This window comes from Mobula birostris, chromosome 29, assembly GCF_030028105.1.
Source record: "Mobula birostris isolate sMobBir1 chromosome 29, sMobBir1.hap1, whole genome shotgun sequence".
Taxonomy (NCBI): domain Eukaryota; kingdom Metazoa; phylum Chordata; class Chondrichthyes; order Myliobatiformes; family Myliobatidae; genus Mobula; species Mobula birostris.
This window is the reverse complement of record NC_092398.1, coordinates 11,148,500-11,172,268: the sequence shown is the minus strand read 5'-3', so window position 1 is coordinate 11,172,268 and position 23,769 is coordinate 11,148,500. Positions and strand designations below refer to the sequence as shown.

The following is a 23,769-nucleotide window of genomic DNA, read 5'->3' as shown; positions in this document are numbered from 1 at the left end:
CGGTCCGATAATATGGCCAGCTGCCATTGACTGACCACAACGGGTTACCGAACTTACCACCACACCGTTTGGTAAAGCAATGAGCATCTCGACAGGGAAGTTATAGTGTTCTAAATGCAGGCTTGCTAACCGGGCATGTTCTTCATTCTCCTGCTTGCTCTGGAGAGAGAGAACAAGAAATCAGAATCACCGAATACTTCAAAGACCCAACTCTTCCTTGACCCCCAACACCAACCATTTGGTCAAACATCAAAGATCGGAGCAGGAAACTAACTAATTGCAGGAATTTCACAGTGTGTTAACACATTAGAGTGATATATTCCATTTAAACAAAGCCATTACCAGGGAGTGGTGAATCTGTGGAATTCATTGCCACAGGCGGTTGAGGAGGCCAAGTCATTGGGTGCATTTAAGGCAGAGGTTGATAGATTCTTGATTAATCAGAGCAGGGGATTGGGGCTGAGAGGGCAAAACGGATCAGTCATGATGAAATGGTGGAGCAGACTCGATGGGCCAAATGGCCTAATTCTGCTCTTGTATTTTATTTGCCTTTTCTGAACTGCACCTTCTCAAACTATGCTCCATCTCCATCCCAATTGTTCCTTAATCACTAACTTCATGTTAGCTGGCTGAAACTAAAACAGATTTTTTTGATGTTGTTTGGCCCCAAAGACAAGCTCCCATGACACCCGGATTGACTCTCCCACCTCCCATAAAGCCTGACCCCACCCTCTGGCTCATCTACCACAGAAACCCTCAAATGAGTTTATAACCCATTAATCTGAGAAATTCCCAACCATGCCCCAACCTCACTAGGTACTTGTCTGGTTACTGGGATCTTCATATTCAACCTCAGAGATGTCGTATTTTAATACATTGGGATATGACACTTTTCTCCCACCCAGTGTAGTAGGAGCCAATCTGCATTATCTGTCTACTCGATCTCCAGTCCGTTACCCAGAGACACAGTTACTAGCACTGCCTCGCAGATCCAGGGGCCCAGAGTTTGTCCCTGAACCACGGTGCTCTCTGTGTGGAGTTTGCATGCTTGCCGTGACGGCACTGACTCCCTCAACACTACTGGTATTGAATTAATCCTCAGTGAAGGCAAGTGACAGACAGCCACAGGGAAAGCCTGCAAAGAATAACCACAGGGAAATCAGGAGAGCAAATAGGACTGGTGGGATTGCTGCTGAGAGCTAGAATGGAACTGATGAGCTGAATGGCCTCCACACCATAACACCCACTGAAATCCAACTCCCTCAATTCTTCCTTCAGACTACTATTTGCTCTGTGTTGCTTCAGGGCAACAGCTCACTACTGAGTTCTCAGGAGCAAATAGGGATCAATATTAAATGCTGGACATGCTATGACATCCCACACCATTCGTTAGTTCGGTCTGTACCGTGTCGTGTGATGTGAGCGATCGTGGTCTTTCCATGACCATGACGGTTCCTGGCAAATTCTTCTACGGAAGTGGTTTGCCATTGCCTTCTTTCACAAGATGGGTGACCCCAGCCATTATCAATACTCTTCAGAGATTGTCTGCCTTGCGTCGGTGGTCGCATAACCAGGACTTGTGATATGCACCAGCTGCTCATATGACCATCTACTACCTGCTCTCACAGCTTCATGTGACCCTGATCGGGGGCTAAGCAGGTGCTACACCTTGCCCAAGGGTGACCTGCAGGCTAGCAGAGGGAAGGAGCACCTTCCACCTCCTTAGGTAGAGATGTATCCCCAGCCCGCCACACCATTAATCAATAATAACAGTACATTTTAAACATTTCCCTCACTTATGTATTTAATAAGGTAGCTTCCAAACACACATGGACTTTAATCACATCGTTCTCAGACTTCCTACACTGCCCCAGTTCAGTCTAGACTGTATAATTTATCCGGTTGTCGGTTTCGAACCGGTCCCACAAGATTGCCGCTTCGCCATCCCTTTACCTGGAGATCCTCCAGCTCCTTGACCAGGGACCAGCTGCTGACGAAACTCTCATTCAGCAGCGAGAGAACGGGCGAACTCTCGAGAACTGTCTCTCGCAGAGTCCGCCCCGAACCTACACGAGCCAAGAGAAACGAAGGTTTATTAAAACGAGCCTGTCAGCAAGAGGGAAGCTTTGTGTTACACAGAATTTTTAAAAAAGGAGAAATTCAAACTTATGAAGGCAATAACCTGTGAAGTGAACTTACTCGCGCAGACCTGTAGAATTTTTCCCCACAGATAACATAAAACAGAACATTTCACTCCAAATCTCCTTACAGCAGTGCCACAAAGCCTAAATTATGGAACAGATAATCCATGGTCTTCCTACCCAGCCTCAGGTTTAGGGATTCTGTTTGCGTACAATGGAGAAACAATCCCTCCTCTTAAATTTGCTGTGTATGTGTTGTGCTTGCTATGAAGAAGGCATGACAGGGACTATATTTCGTTAGAACTTTGAGCAGATTTGGTATGTCATCAAAGACACTAATTTCTACACATGTACTGTGGAGAGCACTCCAGTTGGCTGTGTCACCTCCATGATATCCAGGACATCCTCAAGGAGCAGTGCCTCAAAAAGGCAGCATCCATTATTAAGGACCAGGACATGCCCTCTTCTCATTGCTACCATCAGGGAGGAGGTACAGGAGCCTGAAGGCACACACTCAACGATTCAGGAACAGCTTCCTCCCCTCTGCCAAATGATTTCTGAATGGACATTGAACCCATGAACACTACCTGACTACTTTTTTATTTCTATTTTTGCACTACTTATTTAATTAACTATTTAATACCTATATACTTACTGTAATTCACAGTTTTGTTTTCTATCATCATGTATTGCATTGTACTGCTGTTGCAAAGTCAACAAATTTCACAACATACGCCAGTGATATGATCTCATAACTGGAGATTCAGTCTCACTTCCATCTGGCCCAGCCTTCATTAGCCTGCTCCAGCTCCACACACTTTTATTTGGATAGGTGACCTCTGTTGTTTACTCTAGGGCAGGATAGGGGGCCCCACAGGTACTGTGGAATGTGTGTCCCACTCTGTTACCATGGACACTGTTGGCCCTTGGGCAAGGTGTGGATCAGGTATCAGCAACATCGTCATCGTCCCTCAGCAAAGGCAGCTCCTTTGTCAAGTCTCTCTGCTTCAGCACTCTCACCCTGTCCTTGAGCAGTCACATCAGCTACAACCAATCATTTCGCTTGACCACTGGAAGCAATTGTGTCACCCGAACAACAGCCAATCACAGACTTCCTCTCTGTTCTCTCCATTTCAGACCCCTTTGCAGTCGCTTTCTCACTTTTTAGGCTCTGAAGGACCATCAATGAAAAAAAAACGTTTCTCTCCCCATTGATGCTGCCCGTCCTGCTAAGTATTCCTGCCACTCCTTTTTTATAATCAGTGCTCAATGCTTAGAACGAGGATTCCCAACCTGGGGTCATGGACCCCTTGCTTAATGGTATTATTCCATAGCTTAGAACATAAAACAGTACAGCACAGTACAGGCCCTTTGGCCCACAATGTTGTACCAGCCTTTTAAACTACTCCAAGATCAATCTAACCCCTTACTCCCACATAACCCTCCATTTGTTTTCTATCTGTGTGTTTATCTATGAGTATCTTAAATGTCCCTAATGTATCTGCCTCTAGAACCACTTTAAGCAGTGCATTCCATGTTCCCACCTCTCTCTGTGTAAAAATACTTATCTCAGACATCCCCCCTATACTTTCTTCTAATTATCTTACAATTACGGTCCCTCATGCTAGCCATATTGACCCTGGGAAAATGTCTCTGACTGTGTGAAAGGCCTCAAAAGAGTGGATGTAGAGAGGATGTTTCCTATAGTGGGTGAATCGAGGACCAGAGGGCACAGCCTCAGAATAGAGGGACATCCCTTTGAAACATAATGGTGAGGAACTTCTTTAGCCAGAGGATGGTAAATTTATGGAATTCATTACCTCACGGCTCTTGAATTCAATCCCTTGAATAACAAAAGCCAATACAAAATCTATTGGCCTATAACTGGCCAATCTTCCTCTATAAGGCGACCAGAAATGAACATAATACTCCCGAAGCATCGACTGTACCTCTTCCTAGAGATGCTGCCTGGCCTGCTGCGTTCACCAGCAACTTTTATGTGTGTTACTCCAAGTGTGGTCTAGCCAGAGCTTTATAGAGGAGCAACATCACCCCACAAGCTCTTGAACTCAAACCCCTGACTAATAAAAGACAATACGCTACACATCTTCTTAAGCGCGGCAACTTTGAGGGATCTGAGGGCACGGGCCCCAGGATCCCTCTGTTACTCCACCCTGCCAAGAATCCCGTCATTAACCTCGCACTTTGCCTCCATTGCTTATTGGGAGAGCACTTCGGCTCTGAGGGATGGAGCTGCAATCCTGCCTCACGATCCAAACCACATGGGGGAAGCCCAAACCAAGGTTTCAAAATGGCTTCTGTCTCCAAGGGAGAGAAACGCTGGTGCTGGAAAATACGGAAATTGGCATTGTCGCAATTCCCTGCAGGTGAGCGGGTCCTCATCCTGAGCCAAACTCGCAGCAGCAGCAACAGTTTGAGCTCATTATCTTATCCTGTTAAGCAGCCTCATGTGTGGCATCTTGTCAAAGGCCTTCCGAAGATCCAAGTGCACAACGTCCACCAATTCCCCTTTGTCTTTGAGGAAATTGAAATTCCAACAGATTTGTCAGGCAAGATTTCCCCTCAAGGAAGCCATTCTGAATTTGGGTTACTTTATCTTGTGCGTCCAAGTACCCCAAAACCTCATCCTTAATAATTGACTCCAACATCTTCCCAACCACTGAATTCGTACTAACTGGCCCATAATTTCCGTTCTTGTGCCTCCCTTCCTTCTTAAGGAGTGGAGAGACATTTGTAATTTTTACAGTTCTCCAGAACCACTCCAGACTCTAGTGATTCTTGCAAGATCCTTACTAATGCCTCCACAATCTCTTCAGTTCTCTCTTTCAGAACCCTGGGATGTAGTCCATCTGATCCAGCCAACCTATCTGCCTTCAGACCTTCCACCTTCTCCTTAGTAATAGCAACGACACCCACTTCCTGACAATCTCAAATTTCTTTCACAGTTGGTGTTTTCCACAGTGAAGGCTGGCGCAAAATACTTATTAAGTTCATTCACCATTTCTTTATCCCCAATTACTATCTCTCCAACGTCGTTTTCCAGCGGTCCAATATCCAATTTCACCTCTCTTTTACTCTTTATATATCTGAAAATAACTTTTGGTATCCTCTTTGATATTACTGGCTAGCTTACCTTCATATTTCATCTTTTTTTCCCTTATGGCTTTTTAATTGTCCTCTGCTGGTTTTTAAAAGTTTCCCACTAATTAAAGTTTGCTCTAACTTCCCACTAATTTTTGCTCTATTATAAGCCCTCTCCATTGTTTTTCTGTTGCTTTTGACTTCCCTTAAAAGCAAAAGGGAGTGTGGACTGTTGTTCAGTCATGGTTGGTACTGCGAGCAACCTCACACCAGCTGCGGCAGACTTCGCCCACCTTCCAAACAAGCTCATGGAAGGAGGAATCCCCATCCCTCAATGGCGACCAAAGACTATTCACAGTCAGTGTGCCAGACCGCCGGGTCCATTTCCATATGCGCAGACTAAAGGTGATGACTTACCTCAGCAGGACTGGTCATCGAGTGCCCCCCACAGTAATATGGAATGCACCAACTTGTCTTCTGCCTTGGCGCGCTCAAAGGCTTCGGTGAACGGAAGGTAGGAAACCTTGAAAAGGAACAATCCAACGAGAATTAGCTTTGCCTTTGCCATCAACAGAAAAGCCGAGATCAAGGCAACCGTCACAAGCTGGGAACTTCTGTATTTATAGATACAGCGAGGAACAGGCCCCGATGCGCCTCACCACCCAGCAACCCACCTATTTAATCACAGGACACCTCCGAGAGGACCACAACTTTGTCATTGGGTTTAGAGGCTTGCATGCCTCAATGACCCAGAGAGCTGTTGGCTGGAGTCAGGACTTTATGCTTTGGCTCTTGGAAGAGTCACCCGTACCAAACAGGTCAAAGGGTAGAGGGTGGACTAAGAGTGGTCCACCAGTCCTCCAGGTTCGGCCCGGGGGGGGGGGGGGGGAGGGGGAGGGGGAGGAGTCAGCTCAGGGTTAACAACCCTGACTGGTAAAACAAAATTGTTATGGAAACAATAATGAAGAATCCTCCTACATCTGAGTGCGACGGTATTCCTGAGTCTCCACCCAGAGACTGACACTAGTGAAAACCAAGAGGAGGCTACTGACACAATGAAGGAAGCCCTGAACGCTGCCAGAGATGGGGGACCTTCACTGCTACCCTAAACGCCAGCGGTAATCACAGAACAACTTACAATGACCTATTAACCTACTAACCGGTACGTCTTTAGACTGTGGGTGAAAACTGCAGCACCTAAAAGAAAACCCACATGGTCGTGAGGAGACCGATAGGTGGCGCCACCGAGACCATTCCAATCCCCATCCTTACAGACGGCGCAGGACCTGAACTCTGAACTCTTAACGCCCTGAGCTGTAATAGTGTCCCGCTCACCGTGGCACCACCATGCCCCCCCACCCCCGCAACGTCAGGTTCCATTCCCAATTACCTTTTTAAAGGGATACAAAGTTGTCTCCAGTTTCTTGGCAGCCTCTTCAAAGCTGATTTCAGACTGCCAGTGAATCTCCTCAAAAACAAACTGAATGGGCTCCCCCGATGGGTCGGCTGTGTCGATTACATTTCCATTCTCATCGAGAATAACACTCGGAAAGGAGGGGCCCGCGGCTTTGAGCTCCATCTGAATGGATGACAGAGGGACAGGCACTGAGCGGGAAAGACAGATGTCTGAGGCAACACAAGACGCCTCTCATCGTGACAATTTGCTTTGCTACCAGACACAAAACGCTTCCCTGCTGTTACTTTCGAGTCACATGTACAGAGTGACAATCTCATCCAGCATTTCCAAACATTTGCAAAGTTAACCGGGTTATCACTCACAACCTCTGCCATTATCGTCTGGTAAAACTTGACGGATCCGGATCTGGGCCGTACCCTCCAAATATCCGGACCTGCCTCTCGGTTTTTTTGCACTACCTTACTTTCCATTTTTCTATTTTCTATTTATGATTTATAATTTAAATTTTTAATATTTACTATCGATTTGTAATCCAGGGAGCAGGAAGCGCAGAATCAAATATCGCTGTGATAATTGTACGTTCTAGTATCAATTGTTTGGCGACAATAAAGTATAAAGATAGGTGGCGCCACTGAGATCAACTAGAGGTCATTCCAATCCCCACCCAAAATTATATCTACAGGAAATATATCAATAGATTGAATGAGTAGTTAAGACTTTATTCCCCGGTGCGTAGGAGAATGAGGGGAGATTTGATAGAGGTATATTAGGGGTATAGATAGGGGGCAGAGAAGCAGGCTTTTTCCACTGAGGTTGGGTGAGACTAAAACTAGAAGTCACAGGTTAAGTGCGGAAGGTGAAATAACGGAACCTGAGGTGGAACTTCTTCACTCAGAGGGTGATGCGAGTGTGGAACGGGCTGCCAGTGGAAGTGGAGGATTGCAACATTGAAGAGAAGTTTGCACAGAAACATGAATGAGGGGTCCAGGTGTGGGTCAAGGGGACGAGACAGAATAACAGTTCAGCGCCTACTAGATGGGCCAACAGGCCTGTTCCTGTGCTCTATGACTCAAAAAACCTTGCAAAGCCGCCGTCACCCCACACCCCGACGCCCCGGAAGATCCTGCATATATTCTAGCCAAGAAAGATCTCCAGCCACGTGTCATCACGAGAACACGGGCACAATCAAATCGGGAGGAAACGTTGGAGATGGATTGGGCATGTGATGAGAAGAGAGGCCGACTCCATCATCAAGACAGCACTTCATTGGACCCCTGAGGGGCGGAGGAAATGCGGGGGACCAAAAACAACTTGGCACCGTACCGTACAGGCAGAAATAAGGACACTCAATCACACCTGGGGTACAATAGAGAAGATGGCCAAGGACAGAGAGAAACTGAGGACCTTCATTGCTGTCCTGAAAGCCAGCAGCATCATGGGCAGTAAGGAGGTATGACTGAAAAGGAGAAAATAATCCAACTATTGAGTCCCTTTCCTCAATTACACAAATATCTCCTTCATCCCCAGTCATCTCCTCATTGCACACTTGGCTAGAGTTGTTCTTCACAGAAGAATTTTGGACTATGTTGTACAATCCCTTGCCTAACGAGTGAAGAGAGTGAAAGGCGAGGTCAGTTTCTTCGGGGTAAAGAATCCATAGAGGAAACCATACCTGAATCAGATAGCTGACGACAGTATTTACCACCAGCATAGGGAAGGTCACCCTGCCAAACGCTTGTTCTTCAGAAATGATGCTCATTCCTCCAGAAGATTTACCTTAAGTTTTCCAGGTAAAGTTGCACACATCTAGATCACGATTCCAGAAATAAACTTTAAAAGTACGACTCATTTTCCCCCTCCCCCCCGACCACATGTTCATTGAAACGATCGTAGTTTCGCGGAACCATGGACTTCAGGTCACTGCATGACCCTGCATTTCCAGTGCCAACGGTCTGAAAGGATGGTCCAATGAGCCTTTAAAACAAAGTTTCTTACTGAAGTACAGTACCTGCGGTTGTGACCATAGATTTCAGCCTCCTCACCGGGAGACCACTGTCAATGAGGATCGGAAATAGCTTCTCCTCCTCGCTGGTAACCAACACTGGCCCACCTCAAGAAAATACGCTTAACTTGCTGCTCTACTCCCTCTACACCCATGATTGTGTGGCTGGGCACAGCTCAAACACCATCTATAAATTTGCCCATGACACAACTGTTGGCAGAGCTTCTGATGGTGAGGAAGAGGGGTACAGGAGAGAGCTAGATCAGCTGGTTGAGTGGTGCTGCAAAGACAACCTTGCACTCAACGTCAGTCAGACCCAATAATTGATCATGGATTTCAGGAAGGGTAAGAACGAGAGAACACACACCAACCCCTGTCAAGAGGAAAGGGTGAGCAAATTCAACTTCTTGAGTGTCAACATCTCTGAGGATCTGATTGATGAGTTCAGGAAGGGGAAGACGAGGGAATGCACATCAGTCCTCTTCAATCGGTCCACTCTTGAAAGGTTTAGCAGCTCAAAGTTCCTGGGTGTCAACATCTCTGAAGATCTATCCTGGGCCCAACGTATCAATGCAATTACAAAGAATGCACATCAGTGACTTAGTTTATTAGGAGTTTGAGGAAACTTTGTATGTCAACAAAGACTCTAGCAAATTTCTACAGATCTACCATGGAGAGCATTCTGAAGGTGGAGCTTAGGAGGGATAATGGCACCTAACAATGACTCCTTTGTTTGCATCTTCAGAAACAGCTCTACTTCCATCTTTAATATCTTTATTTTTCCCTTTCAGGGTTCTTTTGAAGACCCTGACCTGGAGTTACACGCGGGCTTCGGTTCTTTGCAGGAATGGGACCTGTTCTTGGGGTTCCATGACTGGCTGTTATTCAACATGCCAAGGGTTTGGCCTGAGAATCTCGATCCTGTTCGGAAGCCTAAGATCTCGGGACTCTGGAGATGGGCGGATTGAGGGTCGGTGTCACGGCAGCAGACTCGTGTGTCGTCGGGGAGGCCGGAAAATCTTTCGCTGTGGGCCCGAAGACCCGAGGTCTTTGCGATCTTCGGACACAGAGCTCAGAAAAAAAACAGCGAAACGGACTGTTAACTTCGTAAACCAGCGGGTTATTGTTATGTCTTCCGCTTACTGTGAAAATGGGGGACCCCTCCCTCTCCCTCGCCAGGGAGAGAGAGAACCTGTGGGTTGTCGAATTTCGGATGAAATGCGAAGCTTTTGGGGGTAACTTTGGTCTGTGTCTTCGCTATTGCTTAGCACACGCTTGGGCTCGGTGATGGTACCAATGCGCTTTTTTTTGTTGGTGGGGGGAGAGGGGCTCATTGCTCGCTGCCACTTACACGTGGAAAGGGGGAGCTGGGGGGGGGACTTTAGTGTTCTCACGTTTAACTGTCGTTCATTCTTCGGGGCACTCCTCTGTTTTCGTGGATGTTTGTGAAGAAAAAGCATTTCAGGATGTATATTGTATACATTTCTCTGACATTAAATGTACCTTTGAACCTCTGAACTGGTCGCATTACCCTCTAGTGTGGAGAGGCCAACACACAGGATCAGAAAAAGCTTCAGAGGGCTGTAAACTCAGCCAGTTCCGATATGGGCTCCAGCCTCCCCAGCATTAAGAACAAGTTCAAAAGGCGATGCCTATCCAGGATTAAGGACACTTATAATACAGGACAAGCCCTCTTCTAATTACAACCATCAGGGAGGAGGTATAGGAGCCTGATGACACACACTAACATTTTTGGAACATCTTCTTCCCCTCCACCATCAGATTTCTGAACGGTCCACGAACCCATGAACACAGCCTCACTATTTTCATCTGTTTATCCAGTGCTTTTTAAATACTTCTTGTCATAAATTACAGTTTTTAAAAAAAATTATGTATTGCACTGTACTGCTACCGCAAAACCACACATTTTGCAATGCATGTCAGTGATAACAAACCTGGTACCGATTCAAATTCTGAGTACCACTCCACACCTCCGGAAAGGAAATGCTATGCTTTGAGTGAATATACACAATTCCCTTTGGGGAAAGTCCCTTTTGAAGCTTCTTCCACCAGTAGATCCAGATCATAATGAAAGGGTGGTTCCTTAAGGTAGTCACAGCCAGGGACAGTAGTGGGGATAAGCCCCAACTACCTATTAAATGCTTCCAATGGCGTGCATCTCAAACAGCCTCTAACAACCAAGTCCAGCTACTAAGCCCAGCAGAACCATTTCCACTGACAGGAGAAGGAGCAAAGGCAAGCTACCGGCATCTTAAAACCTGTCGCTTCCATAAAGACCATAAGATCATAAAATATAGGGGCAAAATTAGGCCATTTGGCCCATTGAGTCTGCTCTGCCATTTCATCATGGCTGAAACATTTTCCTCTCAGCCACAATCTCCTGTCTTCTCCCCGTAACCTTTCACGCCCTGACTAATCAAGAATCTATCAACCTCCACCTTAAGTACACTCAATGACTTGGCCTCCACAGCCGCCTGCAGCAACGAATCCCACAGACTCACCACCCTCTGCCGAAAGAAATTCCTCCACATCTCTGTTCTAAATGGATGTCCCTCTATTCTGAGGCTGTATCTTCTGGTCCTCAACCCCTCCCCCCCATACTATAGGAAACATCTTCTCCACATCCATTCTATCAAGACCTTTCAACATTCATAGGTTTTAATAAGATTCCCCCTCATTTTCCTAAATTCCTGCAAGTACAGTCCCAAAGCCATCAAACACTCCTCATATGATAACCCTTTCTTTCCTGGAATCATTCTTGTGAACCTTCTCTGGACCCTCTCCAATGCCACCGCATCCTTACTGAGGTAAGGGGCCCATAGCTGTTCAGAATACTCCAAGTGTAGTCTGACCAATGCCTTATAAAGGCTCAGCATTACATTCTTGCTTTAGCATTCTAGTCCTCTCAAAATGCATGCAAACATTGTACTGGCCTTCATCACCACCAACTCAACCGGCAATTTAACCTACACAAGGACTCCCAATTCCCTTTGCGCCTTGGACTTTTGGATTTTCTCTCCATTTTGAAAATAGTCTACACTTCTATTCCTTTTACCAAAATGCATGACTACATACTTCCCTACGTTGTATTCCACCTGCCACTTCTTTGACCATTCTCCTAATCTGTCTAGGTCCTACTGCAGCCTCTGTTTCCTCAACACTATCTGCCCCTCCACCTATTTTGGTATCATCCAAAAACATGGTCACAAAGACATCAATTCCGTCATCCAAATCATTGATATATAACATGAAAAGAATCAGTCCCACCACCCACCCTTGCAGAACACCGCTACTCACCGGCAGCCGAACAGAAAAGACTCCCTTTATTCCCACACTTTGCCTTCAATCAGCCAACCTTCTACCCATACTAGTATCTTTCCTGTACTATCATGGGCTCTTAAATTATTAAGCAGCCTCATGTGTGACACCTTGTCAAAGGCTTTCTGAAAATCCAAGTACACAAATCTACCATTTCTGCTTTCTCTATCCTGCTTGTTATTTCCCCAAATTCCAACAGATTTATCAGGCAAGATTGTTCTTTAAGGAAACCATGGTGATTTTAGCCTATTTTATCATTTGCCTCCAAGTACACTGAGACCTCATCCTTAGCAATTGAATCCTAACCTCAGACGTCAGACTGGCTTGCCCATAATTTCCTTTCTTCTGCGTCTCTCCCTTATTGAAGAGTGGGGTGACATTTGTAGTTTTCCAGTTTTCTGGAACCATGTCAGAATCTAGGGATTCTTGAAATATCATTACTCATGCCTCCGCACCTCTTCAAGAACCTAGGGTTAGTCTATTTGGTCCAGGTGACTTATCCACCTTCAGACCTTTCAGCTTCCCAAGCTCCTTCTCCACAGTATTAACAGTTGTTTTTTTTGCTCCTGCACGCCCCCCCAGACACTCTCAAACATCCAGCATACTGCCCGTGTATTCCACAGTGCAGACAAACACCAAACTCCGCCATTTCCTTGTCCCCCTGATTTGGGAAGGTGAGGTTTGTCAGCTCATCTAGGAGATTTGAAACCTCCGCTGCCTTGCGGCTATACCCTCTCCTGGGGAAGGCTTTGGGTGTAAACCCCGAAGGAAACACCCAGAGCTGGAGTTTCTAAGGTAGTCCAACATTGAGTTTAACTCTCCCGCGACACCACTGGTGCCGAACTGTATCAGTCTCTGCCTTTCCTTTGGATGCTTCAGCTGCATGGGGTAGGGGAGCCTACAGCACGGGCAACAGCTTGCTCTCCATATTGTACCACCCTTGCGTATCACGTAGACAACTAGGACGCAATATCCATGGTCGATCCCAACCAACGGAAGGCCTCAGGCAATGAAAGGGTTAACACGAGGCACGATTGATGGCTCTGGGCCTGTACTTGTTGGAGTTTAGAAGAGTGAGAGGACATCTCATTGAAACCTATTGAAAATTGAAAGGCCTAGATAGTGGACGTGGACAGGATGTGTCCAATAGTGGAGGAGTCTAGGACCAGAGGAAACTGCCTCAGAATATAAGGACATCCCTTTAGAACGGAGATTAAGAGGAATTTCTTTAGCCAGAAGATGGTGAATCCATATAATTCATTGCCTCAGAAGGCTGTGGAGGCCAAGTCATTGGCTTTATTTAAAGCAAAGGTTGATAGGTTAGAGCATCAAAGATTATGGGAAAACGCAGGAGAATGGTGTTGAAAGGGATAGTAAATCAGCCATAATTGAATGGTAGTGCAGACTTGATGGGCTGAATGGCCTAATTTTGCTCCTATGTCTTATGGTCTAACCCTGGCCACAAAACCATCAAATCCGTCATCCAGATCATTGACATGTGACACAAAATGAAGTGGTTCCAACACCAACCCTGGTGGAACACCGCTGGTCACGGGCAGTCAACCAGAAAAGGCTCCCTTTTAGTCCCACTCTTTGCCTACTGCCAGCCAGCCGACCTTTACAAGGTTAGCAGAGTTTCTGGTGTGGGGGTCACCAGCCGTGATCACAGTGAACGTTGGGGCAGATGTAACAGGGCCAGGTGGGTAACACCTGCTTCTGTCTTCTTGTGTTCTTCTGGACATCGAGTCCAGGGAGAACAAGGTCTGTGCTGTATGACTGCTGACATTCCCAACAGGAAATTTACTTGGAGCACCAACACAGAGGCTGTGTACAAGGAGGACCAGAATCACCTCTACTTCCTGACGAGACTGAGGTCCTTTGGAGTGTGCCGGCCTCTCCTTCACATGTTCCACCAGTCTGTTATCGCCCATACAATCTTCTATGTGGTGTTGTGCTGGGGCAACGGCATCAATACGGGTGATGCCAACAGGCTCAATAAACTGATTAGAAAGGCTGGTTCAGTTATAGGCGTCAGACTGGACACACTGGCGGCTGTGGTAGAACAAAGGACCCTGTGGAAAGCCCTGGCAATTCTGGACAATGTTTCTCACCCTTTGCATGCCACCTTGGCTGAACAGAGGAGCACTTTTAGTAATAGACTAAGACAACTGCGCTGCTCCAAAGAACATTATATGAGGCCATTCTTACCCTCGGCCATTAGATTCTATAATGAGTCAACCTTTAGGTGGGGAAGTGATTCACCCTCCTGTTAGACTGTTTGAATTAACTTTTTTTTATTCTTTCTATTTCTCTTCTAATATTTATATATTTGTGTACTTGTAATGCTACTGTGACACTGTAATTTCCTTTGGGATAAATAAATTATCTATCGATCTATCCATTTTAACTCTGTTTCTGCTGTCTATTGGTCTTCCTATAGGGAACATCAACAGTCATACAGCACAGAAAGACCAGCTGAGATTCCAGATCAAGCTGGACCCATTTCTCTGCATTTGGCCCATATCCATCTAAATCTTTCCTCTCCATGTACCCAAGTCCTCCAAGAGGATGGCAACCGCGTCGTAGTGTTTGGAGGCTTGTGTGCCTCAATGACCTGGAGAGCTATGCTGGCTGGAGTGAGAACTCTGGTTTGGTAGGGTCACCCATGCCAAACAGGTCAAAGGGTAGAAGCCAGACTAAGAGTGGTCCACCAGTCCTCCAGGTCTGGGGGTTCAGCTCAGGGCTAACAATCCTGACTGGTCAAACAGAATTGTTATGGAAACAGCAATGAAGAATCCTTCTCCATCTGAGTGTGACGGTATTCCTGAGTCTCCACCCAGAACTTATATGACAGACAGTAGTGAAAACCGAGCTACCGACACGATGAAGGAAGCCCTGACCACCACCAGAGATGGAGGACCTTCATTGCTGCCCTAAACGCTGGCAGTGTAACGGGCAGTAGAGTACCTCGTTGTCCCTTTCCGTGCCTTGTGGCGCATCGGGCGGCAACCTCACCATTTCCTTTGCACTTTTGTGGGGTTTTTTTACGAGGCCAAGTTGCTAACCTGACGCTCAACCCAGCACAGATGGAAAGCGAGAAGGCAGCTGGGGGATTCGAACCCAGGACCGCTCACCATTGCACCACTGGCCGGCTGGTAGGGTGCCTTTTAAAGCTCGTAATTGTAACTGCTCCAACCACTGACAGCCGGTTCCATATGCAGACCACCCTCTGGGCAAAAAAATAAAATTACCTCTCGGATTCCTGTGATATCTCTCCCCTCTTACCTTAAACCCATGTTCACTAATTCTTGATTCCCTAACCGGCGCATTCATCCTGTCCGTGCTCCTCATAACTTTATACACCTCATAGGTCATACTCTTTACACTCTAATGGAAAAAGGTCCAACCTCATTCAGAGAGATTTACTTCATTGTCCACTGAACCACTGTCCAACCTGGCCACGAGAGCGCACCTGGGGCAGGTAACCTATGTCCACTTCCATGTTTCCGCTGTCGCCCGTCCCGTACAGCCACTCCATGTCCACGTTCAGAGACCTGGCCAGGATCACAAACATAAGCCATTTACTGCGCAGGGTCGGGGGAAAATAAAAACCTGCAGCTAAGTTGTGAGCTCCGCCAACTCCATCATGGGCGGTAGCCTCCACAGCAACGAGGACATCTTCGAAAGTCGATGCCTCAGAAAGGACCCTCATTACCCAGGACAGGCCCTCTTCTCATTGCTACCATCATGAAGGAGGTACAGGAGCCTGAAGACACACACTCAAGGATTCAGAACAGCTTCTTCCCCTCCGCCATCTGATTTCTGAATGGACATTGAACCCATGAACACAACCTTGTATTTTTTTGCAGTACTTATTTTAATTTGACTTTTATATACATTTCTTATTGTAATTTATAGCGCTTTTATTCGTATGTACTGCTGCAGTAAAACAACAAATTTCACGACATATTCCAGTGATATTAAACCTGATTCTGATTCTGAGCTGTACTGTACAGCACTTCAATGTCTTTAGAGGGCACTTTACAGCCAGTCCGGTGTATGCATGTAACTTGCTGTAAGGTTTCACTGCTAATCAAGGACACGACTCACCCAGCCAACACACTTTTCGTCCCTCTTCCCTCTGGGAGAAGGCTCAGGAGCTTGAAGACCCGTACGGCCAGATTTGGGAACAGCTTCCTTCCAACTGTGATAAGACTGCTGAACGGATCCTGACCCGGATCTGGGCCGTACCCTCCAAATATCCGGACCTGCCTCTCGGTTTTTTTGCACTACCTTACTTTCCATTTTTCTATTTTCTATTTATGATTTATAACTTAAATTTTTAATATTTACTATCGAGTTGTACTCCAGGGAGCACGAAGAGCAGAATCAAATATCGCTGTGATGATTGTACGCTCTAATATCAATGGCGACAATAAAGTATAAAGTAAAGTAATGTAATGGTTTCTCTGTAGCAGCAATGTTTGAGTTATGACTAGGGATAACGGGGTTTTGGAATGCGGGGGCTATCGAATGTTCTTTCCTGTGAGTCTGGAAGAGAGATTTTCGCGGTCTTTTGCTGGGCAGAGATGAGGAGAGAAGACGTGAATGGAGAGAGTTAGTAGACCGCCAGACAGAATGGACTTGGAGCGAGGGTCCGAAGGGCAGCGATGATCGGAGGAGATCGATGGTGGGTGATTGGCTTATCAGTGAGCTCCATCATTGTGCAATAGACTGTTTCCTGCGAGTGGGCCCTTTTTCTTTCTTTTTGTTTTCTTTACTAACCATATAGTCAAAGTAAGAATTATAAAGCTCAATCGTTTAATCGCATATTGTGTAATATTTGTTATTTTTGGGTACTGATTTGTAACAGGGGACACATCGCGCAGCATCCACCCAAACGAGATAAATTCTTAAGTTTGGCCAGACCAGGGGCTATCACTCCCTATATTAAGCCACTAGCCGAAGCAAGAGTTACACGCATATCTGACCAGCCCTTTAACGATTAAGGAAATGAGGGATGCACATGTGTTTGTGGATAACGGTTTAAGAAAAAGTTATTTCAGTTCCTGCACCAATCCTACACAAATTCAGTAGGCACACGGGCTACAGGCCAAGATGGGATTGATATGGACAAATGCCTCCTCAGCATGGATGTGTTGGGCTGAATGGCCAGCTTCCCCGCAGTGTGATGACAAGCGGTGGGACTTCTGGAGAGTGCCCATTGCTATCTTACCGAGAAACAAACCTGAGAGAGAAATTACACCAACCTGCCATTGGGAACATACATCCAGAAGTCTCGAACGTGCGAGGCATCCTTGGAGAGGGTGACATGCCCAGTGAACTGTCCTGGTGTGAACCAGAAGGGGAAATCTGGAGGCTCGTTCAGCTGAAATTCTCCGTGGATCCTGAAACACAATCGCAACTCCCAGTCAGTTAAACTGATGGCCACCGCTCGCAAGATACGGTCACCGTGGACACTCATTAATCAGTAAAACCAACGTCACCGTGTCAGTTTCAAGAATTAAACTTTCTGCATGTTGAAACTGGGGGTGGGGGGTGAAGGGGTTTCCGCTCATGCACAGTTGACAGCGGAAATCCCAATTACCATAAATAATCCAACCTTCCATACAATCTCAATCTCAATGTTCAAAAAACATTACAGCTGATCATGGCTTACAGGAGGAACGGAGACAGGCTCACCCCCGATGGAACTGCAGTTGAGAGGGTGAGTAATTTCAAGTTCCTCGGTATACACATCACCGAAGATCTCACCTGGGCTGTACGCACAGGCTGTGCGGCAAAAAAAACACGACAGCGTCTCTTCCACCTCAGGCAACTGAAGAAGTTCGTCACAACCTCCTACAGGAGCACTATTGAGAGCATACTGACTGACTCTTTCACCGGCTGGGACGGGAACTGCACCGACCTTGATCGCTGGGCACTGCAGAGAGTGGCACGGACAGCCCAGAGCATCTGTGGAAGTGAATTTCCCTCCACTGAGGACATTTACAGCAGCAGGTGCAGAAAGGCGGCCTGAAAGATCACCGGCCTGGAAGACGGGGAGCAGCCGAGATCACAGAGGGGGAGCAGTGAGGGAGGGTCTCATTGAACTCCAACTTCTTCAGGGCAGGCACCTTGCAGTGGAGCAGCAGAGCCCCCTTGAGTCCAGTGAGGCCAATGACACCACTCCAGTACTAATCCCATTTTATTCCAAGCAACGCACACAAAATGCTGGAGGAACTCAGCAGGTCAGGCAGTATCTACGAAAATGAATAAACAGTCGATGCTTCAGGCCGAGACCCTTCTTCAGGATTGGAAACAGAGGAGGAAGATGCCAGCATAAAAAGCTAGGGAAAGTGCAAGGAGGATAGCTAGAAGTTCACACGAGGAAATCTGCAGATGCTGGAAATTCAAGCAACACACATCAAAGTTGCTGGTGAACGCAGCAGGCCAGGCAGCATCTGTGGGAAGAGGTACAGTCGCCGTTTCCGGCCGAGACCCTTCATCGTGTCCTGATGAAGGGTCTCGGCCCGAAACGTCGACTGTACTTCTTCCCAGAGATGCTGCCTGGCCTGCTGCGTTCACCAGCAACTTTGATGTGTGTTGCTAGCTAGAAGTTGATAGGTGAAGCCAGGTGGGTGGGAAAGGTCAAGGACTGGAGAGGAAGATATCTGATAGGAGAGGAGAAAGGGAAAGAGGAGGGGAACCAAGGAGAGGGGATAGGCAGGTGAGAAGAGGTAAGAGCTCAGGGTGGAGAATAGAAAAGGAGGGATTTTTTTTTACCAGAAGGAGAAATCAATGTTCATGCCATCAGGTTGGAGGCTACCCAGACGGAATATAAGGTGTTGCTCCTGCACCCTGAGGGTGGCCTCATCTTGACACAAGAGGAGGCCGTGGACTGACGTGTCAGAACTAGAATGGGAATGGCAATTAAAATGTTTGGCCACCAGGAAGTTCCGCTTTTGGCAGATGGAGCGGAGGTGCTTGGCAAAACGTTCCCCCAATTTATGAAGGGTCTTTCCCCATCCCTCTACCAGTCACTTACACCCTCGGGGCAACTTACAGCGGCCAATTGGTCTATCAACCTGTGTCTTCGGGTGTGGGAGGAAACCGAGAACCTGGAAGAGACCCATGTGGAAAATTCCAGAACAGGCAGCATCGGAGGCCAGGATAGAGGTTGGAGGAGGATTGGGGTCAGAGGTCAAGGATCAAGGATTGGGTCAGAGGTCAGGAGTCAAGGATTGGGTCAGAGGTCAGGGATTGGGTCAGAGGTCGGGTCATTTGACCTGTGAGGCAGCAGCTCTAGCAGCTGCACCCACGTCTCCCCAAGGTGGCTCCATGTTTCACAATCCCAAGCACACTCTGCTCACACCTGAGCACAGGGATAAACAAGCGAAGAGCTAACTAACAGAGGAATTGTACCCACCGGAACACGATGTCATAGTAGAAGTCGCTGACGGCTCGGATACAGGCCACTGCTCCCTGTGGAGCGAATCGCGTCTTCACAAAGGGCCGAGGGTGGAACATGCCAAGGAGTTTATGAATAAGGACCTGCTTAAAAAGGAGACACTCTGAGGCGATGCGACGACTTGCTGGTAGCAAGCAAAACAAAAAACTACTGTATTAACCACACTCTCCCTCGGACACGATCACTGCAACCAACAGCCTGCAACTTCCCTTTCGGAGTCGAGCTTTTGAACCACCTGCACGACCCGGCATTTTTATGGTGTGAACTGAAGTCTCGAAGGTGCGGAAAGGCTGCGGCGTGGCGGTTACGGGCCCGAGGCCGGGGAATGAACCAATGCCTGGCTGTTGCTGGAGCCGACTTGGGAGGGGATTCAATGCAGCAGAACTGAGGCGAGGTGAGGCAGAGTCGAGGCTGCGGGGCCCCAGCAAGGAACAACCCATTGTTTGGATGATATAAGAACCGTGCCAGATTGAAAAAGTCAGGTAGGGGCTGAATTGAGACGGCAGGGCCCAGGCCTGAGAGCAAGGGATAACCCAGTGTTTGGCCATTGCTGGAGAGGACTTGGAGGCGACTCAATACAGCAGAACTGAGGCGAGCGGAGACAATACAGAGTTGAGGTAGTGGGGCCCAACCCAGGCCCAGGGTTGAAGAAAGACCCAAATTTGATCGATTTAAGTGCCAGACCAAATTGGAAAGGTTGGGTACGGGCCAAATCAAGGCGGCACGGCCTGAACCCAAGGGCATATTGAAGTGGTAGGGCCCAAGTCCAAGAGCAAAGAATAGCCCAAGGTTTGGACGGTTTAAACACCAGGCCAGATTGAACAGGTCAGTGTGCTGGGTCCGGAGGTGATGGACGGTCTAGTATAGCTCACCACCCCGTGAGGTTTACTCGTTTCTGCATTGAACTGAGGCCGTGGCCTGCAACTAACGTGCTCCTGAATCGGCTGCAGTGACAACTGGCTTTGTGACTGTGGTTTCACTTTCGTGAACTTCAGTTCTGAATCTTATTTGCTGACTTTTATTGTTTGCATGGTTTTTTCCCCCTGCACTTTGGGTGAATGACGGTCTTTTTTTAGAAATGGGATTTCTATTGGGTTTCTTTGTTTCATGGCTGCCTGTAAGGAGACAAATCTCAAGGTTGTATATAGCAGCGGTCCCCAACCACTGGGCTGCGGACCAGTACCGGGCTGCAAAGCATGCGCTACCGGGCCGTGAGGGAACGATATGAGTCAGCTGCACCTTTCCTCATTCCCTGTCACGCACTGTTGAACTTGAACATAGGGTTGCCAACTGTCCCGTATTAGCTGGGACATCCCGTATATGGGGCTAAATTGGTTTGTCCCGTATTTCCCCGCTAAGGTAGAGCGTTCCTATGAAACCTTTCGTGCCAAAGTAGCGTGAAGCGAAGAAGCAATTACCATTAATTTATATGGGAAAAATTTTTGAGCGTTCCCAGACCCAAAAATTAACCTAACAGATCATACCAAATAACATATAAAACCAAAAATAAATAACACTAATATAGTAAAAGCAGGAATGATATGATAAATACACAGCCTATATAAAGTAGAAATAATGTATGTACAGTGTAGTCAGAAAGATGAAGGAAAAACCGATTTGTGGGGGAAAAGATCGGCATGTACGCACATGTGCACGGCACGTATGCGCAGACAGGTGCCCGCGCAAGGCATCATGGTCAAGGTAGTCTTTCCTGGGGTAAAGTGTCCTGGGATTTGACTGCTACTTTTGTCCCTTATTTGGGAGTGAGAAAGTTGGCAACCCTAACTGTAAAAGACATAAGCAACAGGAATTCTGCAGATGCTGGAAATTCAAGCAACACACATCAAAGTTGCTGGTGAACGCAGCAGGCCAGGCAGCATCTCTAGGAAGAGGTACAGTCGACGTTCCTGTCTTCTCCTAGAATTTTGGATCTCCCCCTCCCCCTCCCACTTTCAAATCTCTTACTAGCTCTTCCTTCAGTTAGTCCTGACGAAGGGTCTCAGCCTGAAACGTCGACTGTACCTCTTCCTAGAGATGCTGCCTGGCCTGCTGCGTTCACCAGCAACTTTGATGTGTGTTGCTGTAAAAGACATGTTGAGGTGAGTTTAACCCCACTTGAACAACCTCCCCCCCCACCAGTCGGCCGGTCCGCAAGAATATTGTCAATATTAAACCGGTCCGCGGTGCAAAAAAAGTTGGGGGACCCCTGGTGCATAGTATACATACTTTGAACTTTCAACAAACCCTGTGCCAACACACAGACACACACAACACAGCTGCCCGAGACAAAGGAACAGCATTCCTTCTCTGGAACTTCAGTGCCTCCTTGATCACAAGACAATGTCCTCATCATAATCAGGAACAAAGACATGAAGAGTTTTCACTAAGTATTGATTTAAAGTACTTTTTGGAAGTTAGTTAACAACGTACATAGAACACAGTAAACAGGCCCTTCAGCCCACAATGGCGGCACGTTTAGCACAACGTTATTACAGCGCCAGTGACCCAAGTTCAATTCCCACCACTGCCCGTAAGGAGTCTGTACGTTCTCCCTGTGACTGCGTGGGTTTCCTCCGGGTGCTCCGGTTTCCTCCCACATCCCTGAGGCGGGCTGGGTGGTAAATTGTGGGTGAGCTACGTTGCTGCCAGGAGCACGGCGACCCTTGCGGGCTGCCCCCAGCCCACATCCTCAGACTGCGCCGGTGGTCACTGACGCACACGGTACATCTTGCTGTACGCCTTGGTGCACGTATGACAAATAAAGCTAATCCCTATGTTTATGGGTTCAAATCCGGCCGGTTCCTTACACGCTTTCCATCCTGCGAGCTGGCCACTCGGCCTCAAGGAAAAACAGACAAATGCCAAAGAACCGGTAAGATTGTCGCCTGTTGTGCCAGAAGGCGGAGAGGAACAACAACTTTATTTTTACAACGTACCAAACTAATTAAACTAGAAATTAAAAGCCGACTCAGCTACCCCCACCTGACTACACAATATCCACATTCACTGAACCTCTGCCTATCTGATAGCCTCCTGGACACCTCCAGACACTCGCCACGCTCTTGCCCCACAAATGACCTTTGAACTTCGCTCTCTCAACCTCAGGCTCACCAGTATTTGCCATTTCCATAAGACCATAAGACAAAGGAGCAGAAGTCGGCCATTCGGCCCATCGAGTCTGCTCTGCCATTATATCATGAGCTGATCCATTCTCCCACTTAGTCCCACTCCCCCACCTTTTCACCATAACCTTTGATGCCCTGGCTACTCAGATACCTATCAATCTCTGCCTTAAAGACACCCAATGACTCGGCCTCCACTGCTGCCCGTGGCAACAAATTCCATGGATTCACCACCCTCTGACTAAAAAAATTTCTTCGCATTTCTGTTCTGAAAGGGCGCCCTTCAATCCTTAAGTCATGCTCTCTCATACTAGACTCCCCCATCATGGGAAATAACTTTGCCACATCCACTCTGTCCATGCCTTTCAACATTCGAAATGTTTCTATGGGGTCTCCCCTCATTCTTCTAAACTCCAAGGAATAGTCCAAGAGCAGACAAACGTTCCTCATATGTTAACCCTCTCATTCCCGGAATCATTCTAGTGAATCTTCTCTGTACCCTCTCCAACGTCAGCACGTCCTTTCTTAAATAAAGAGACCAAAAATTTCGACCCTGGGAAAGTAGAAGTGAAAGGTCTTTACAGCTAACGAATATTTTGAAGCGTGGCCTTTGCCCGACAGAAAGGGCACAGCCAAATCAGACAAAGCAAGATCCCACAAGCAGCAACGTGACATTTCTCTGAGAGTGGGGGGACTGCCACACTCTTTCTTAAACAGGGCTGAGGGATCTCTAACGTCACCTGACAGAGTACGCAAGGCCTTGGGTTAAAGTTCTCATCCAGAGGACAGCACCACCGACTCCCTTCACTAATGGAGTTGCTTGCGAGTTTATGTGATCCAGTGGGATTCTAACCCACACCTTCTGCCTGAGAGGTGAGCCAGCCCAGTAACTGAGGGATTATCCTAAGGAGTGGGTTTGGACCGAGGCAGAAACACAAGAAAATCTGTGGATGCTAGAAATCCAAGTCAACACACATGCACACACAATGCTAGAGGAACTCAGCAGGCCTGGCAGCATCTATGGAAATGAAGAAACAGTCAATGTTTCGGGCCGAGACCCCATGTTGGTAGATACCAATTTTTCCGCTCTATGGATTTTTAGAAGACCTTGTCTTCGAAATAATTTGATGTTTTATTTTGAATCCTCCAACAGGACCACAACATCATTGTTGGGT

General features: G+C 47.2%; 1 protein-coding gene across 1 annotated transcript in view; it reads right to left on the bottom strand.

The window, feature by feature from the left end:
- selenon (selenoprotein N) overlaps window positions 1–23,769 on the bottom strand; it is a 45,122-nt gene that overhangs the window by 7,074 nt on the left and 14,279 nt on the right. Inside the window, exons 5-11 of the mRNA XM_072246629.1 lie at window positions 19,431–19,555; window positions 17,272–17,409; window positions 15,474–15,555; window positions 6,634–6,822; window positions 5,661–5,766; window positions 1,954–2,066; window positions 58–159 (exon numbers count right to left, since the gene is read on the bottom strand). Coding sequence (XP_072102730.1) covers window positions 58–159; window positions 1,954–2,066; window positions 5,661–5,766; window positions 6,634–6,822; window positions 15,474–15,555; window positions 17,272–17,409; window positions 19,431–19,555 — 855 coding nt within the window. The remainder of the gene's footprint in view (window positions 1–57; window positions 160–1,953; window positions 2,067–5,660; window positions 5,767–6,633; window positions 6,823–15,473; window positions 15,556–17,271; window positions 17,410–19,430; window positions 19,556–23,769) is intronic.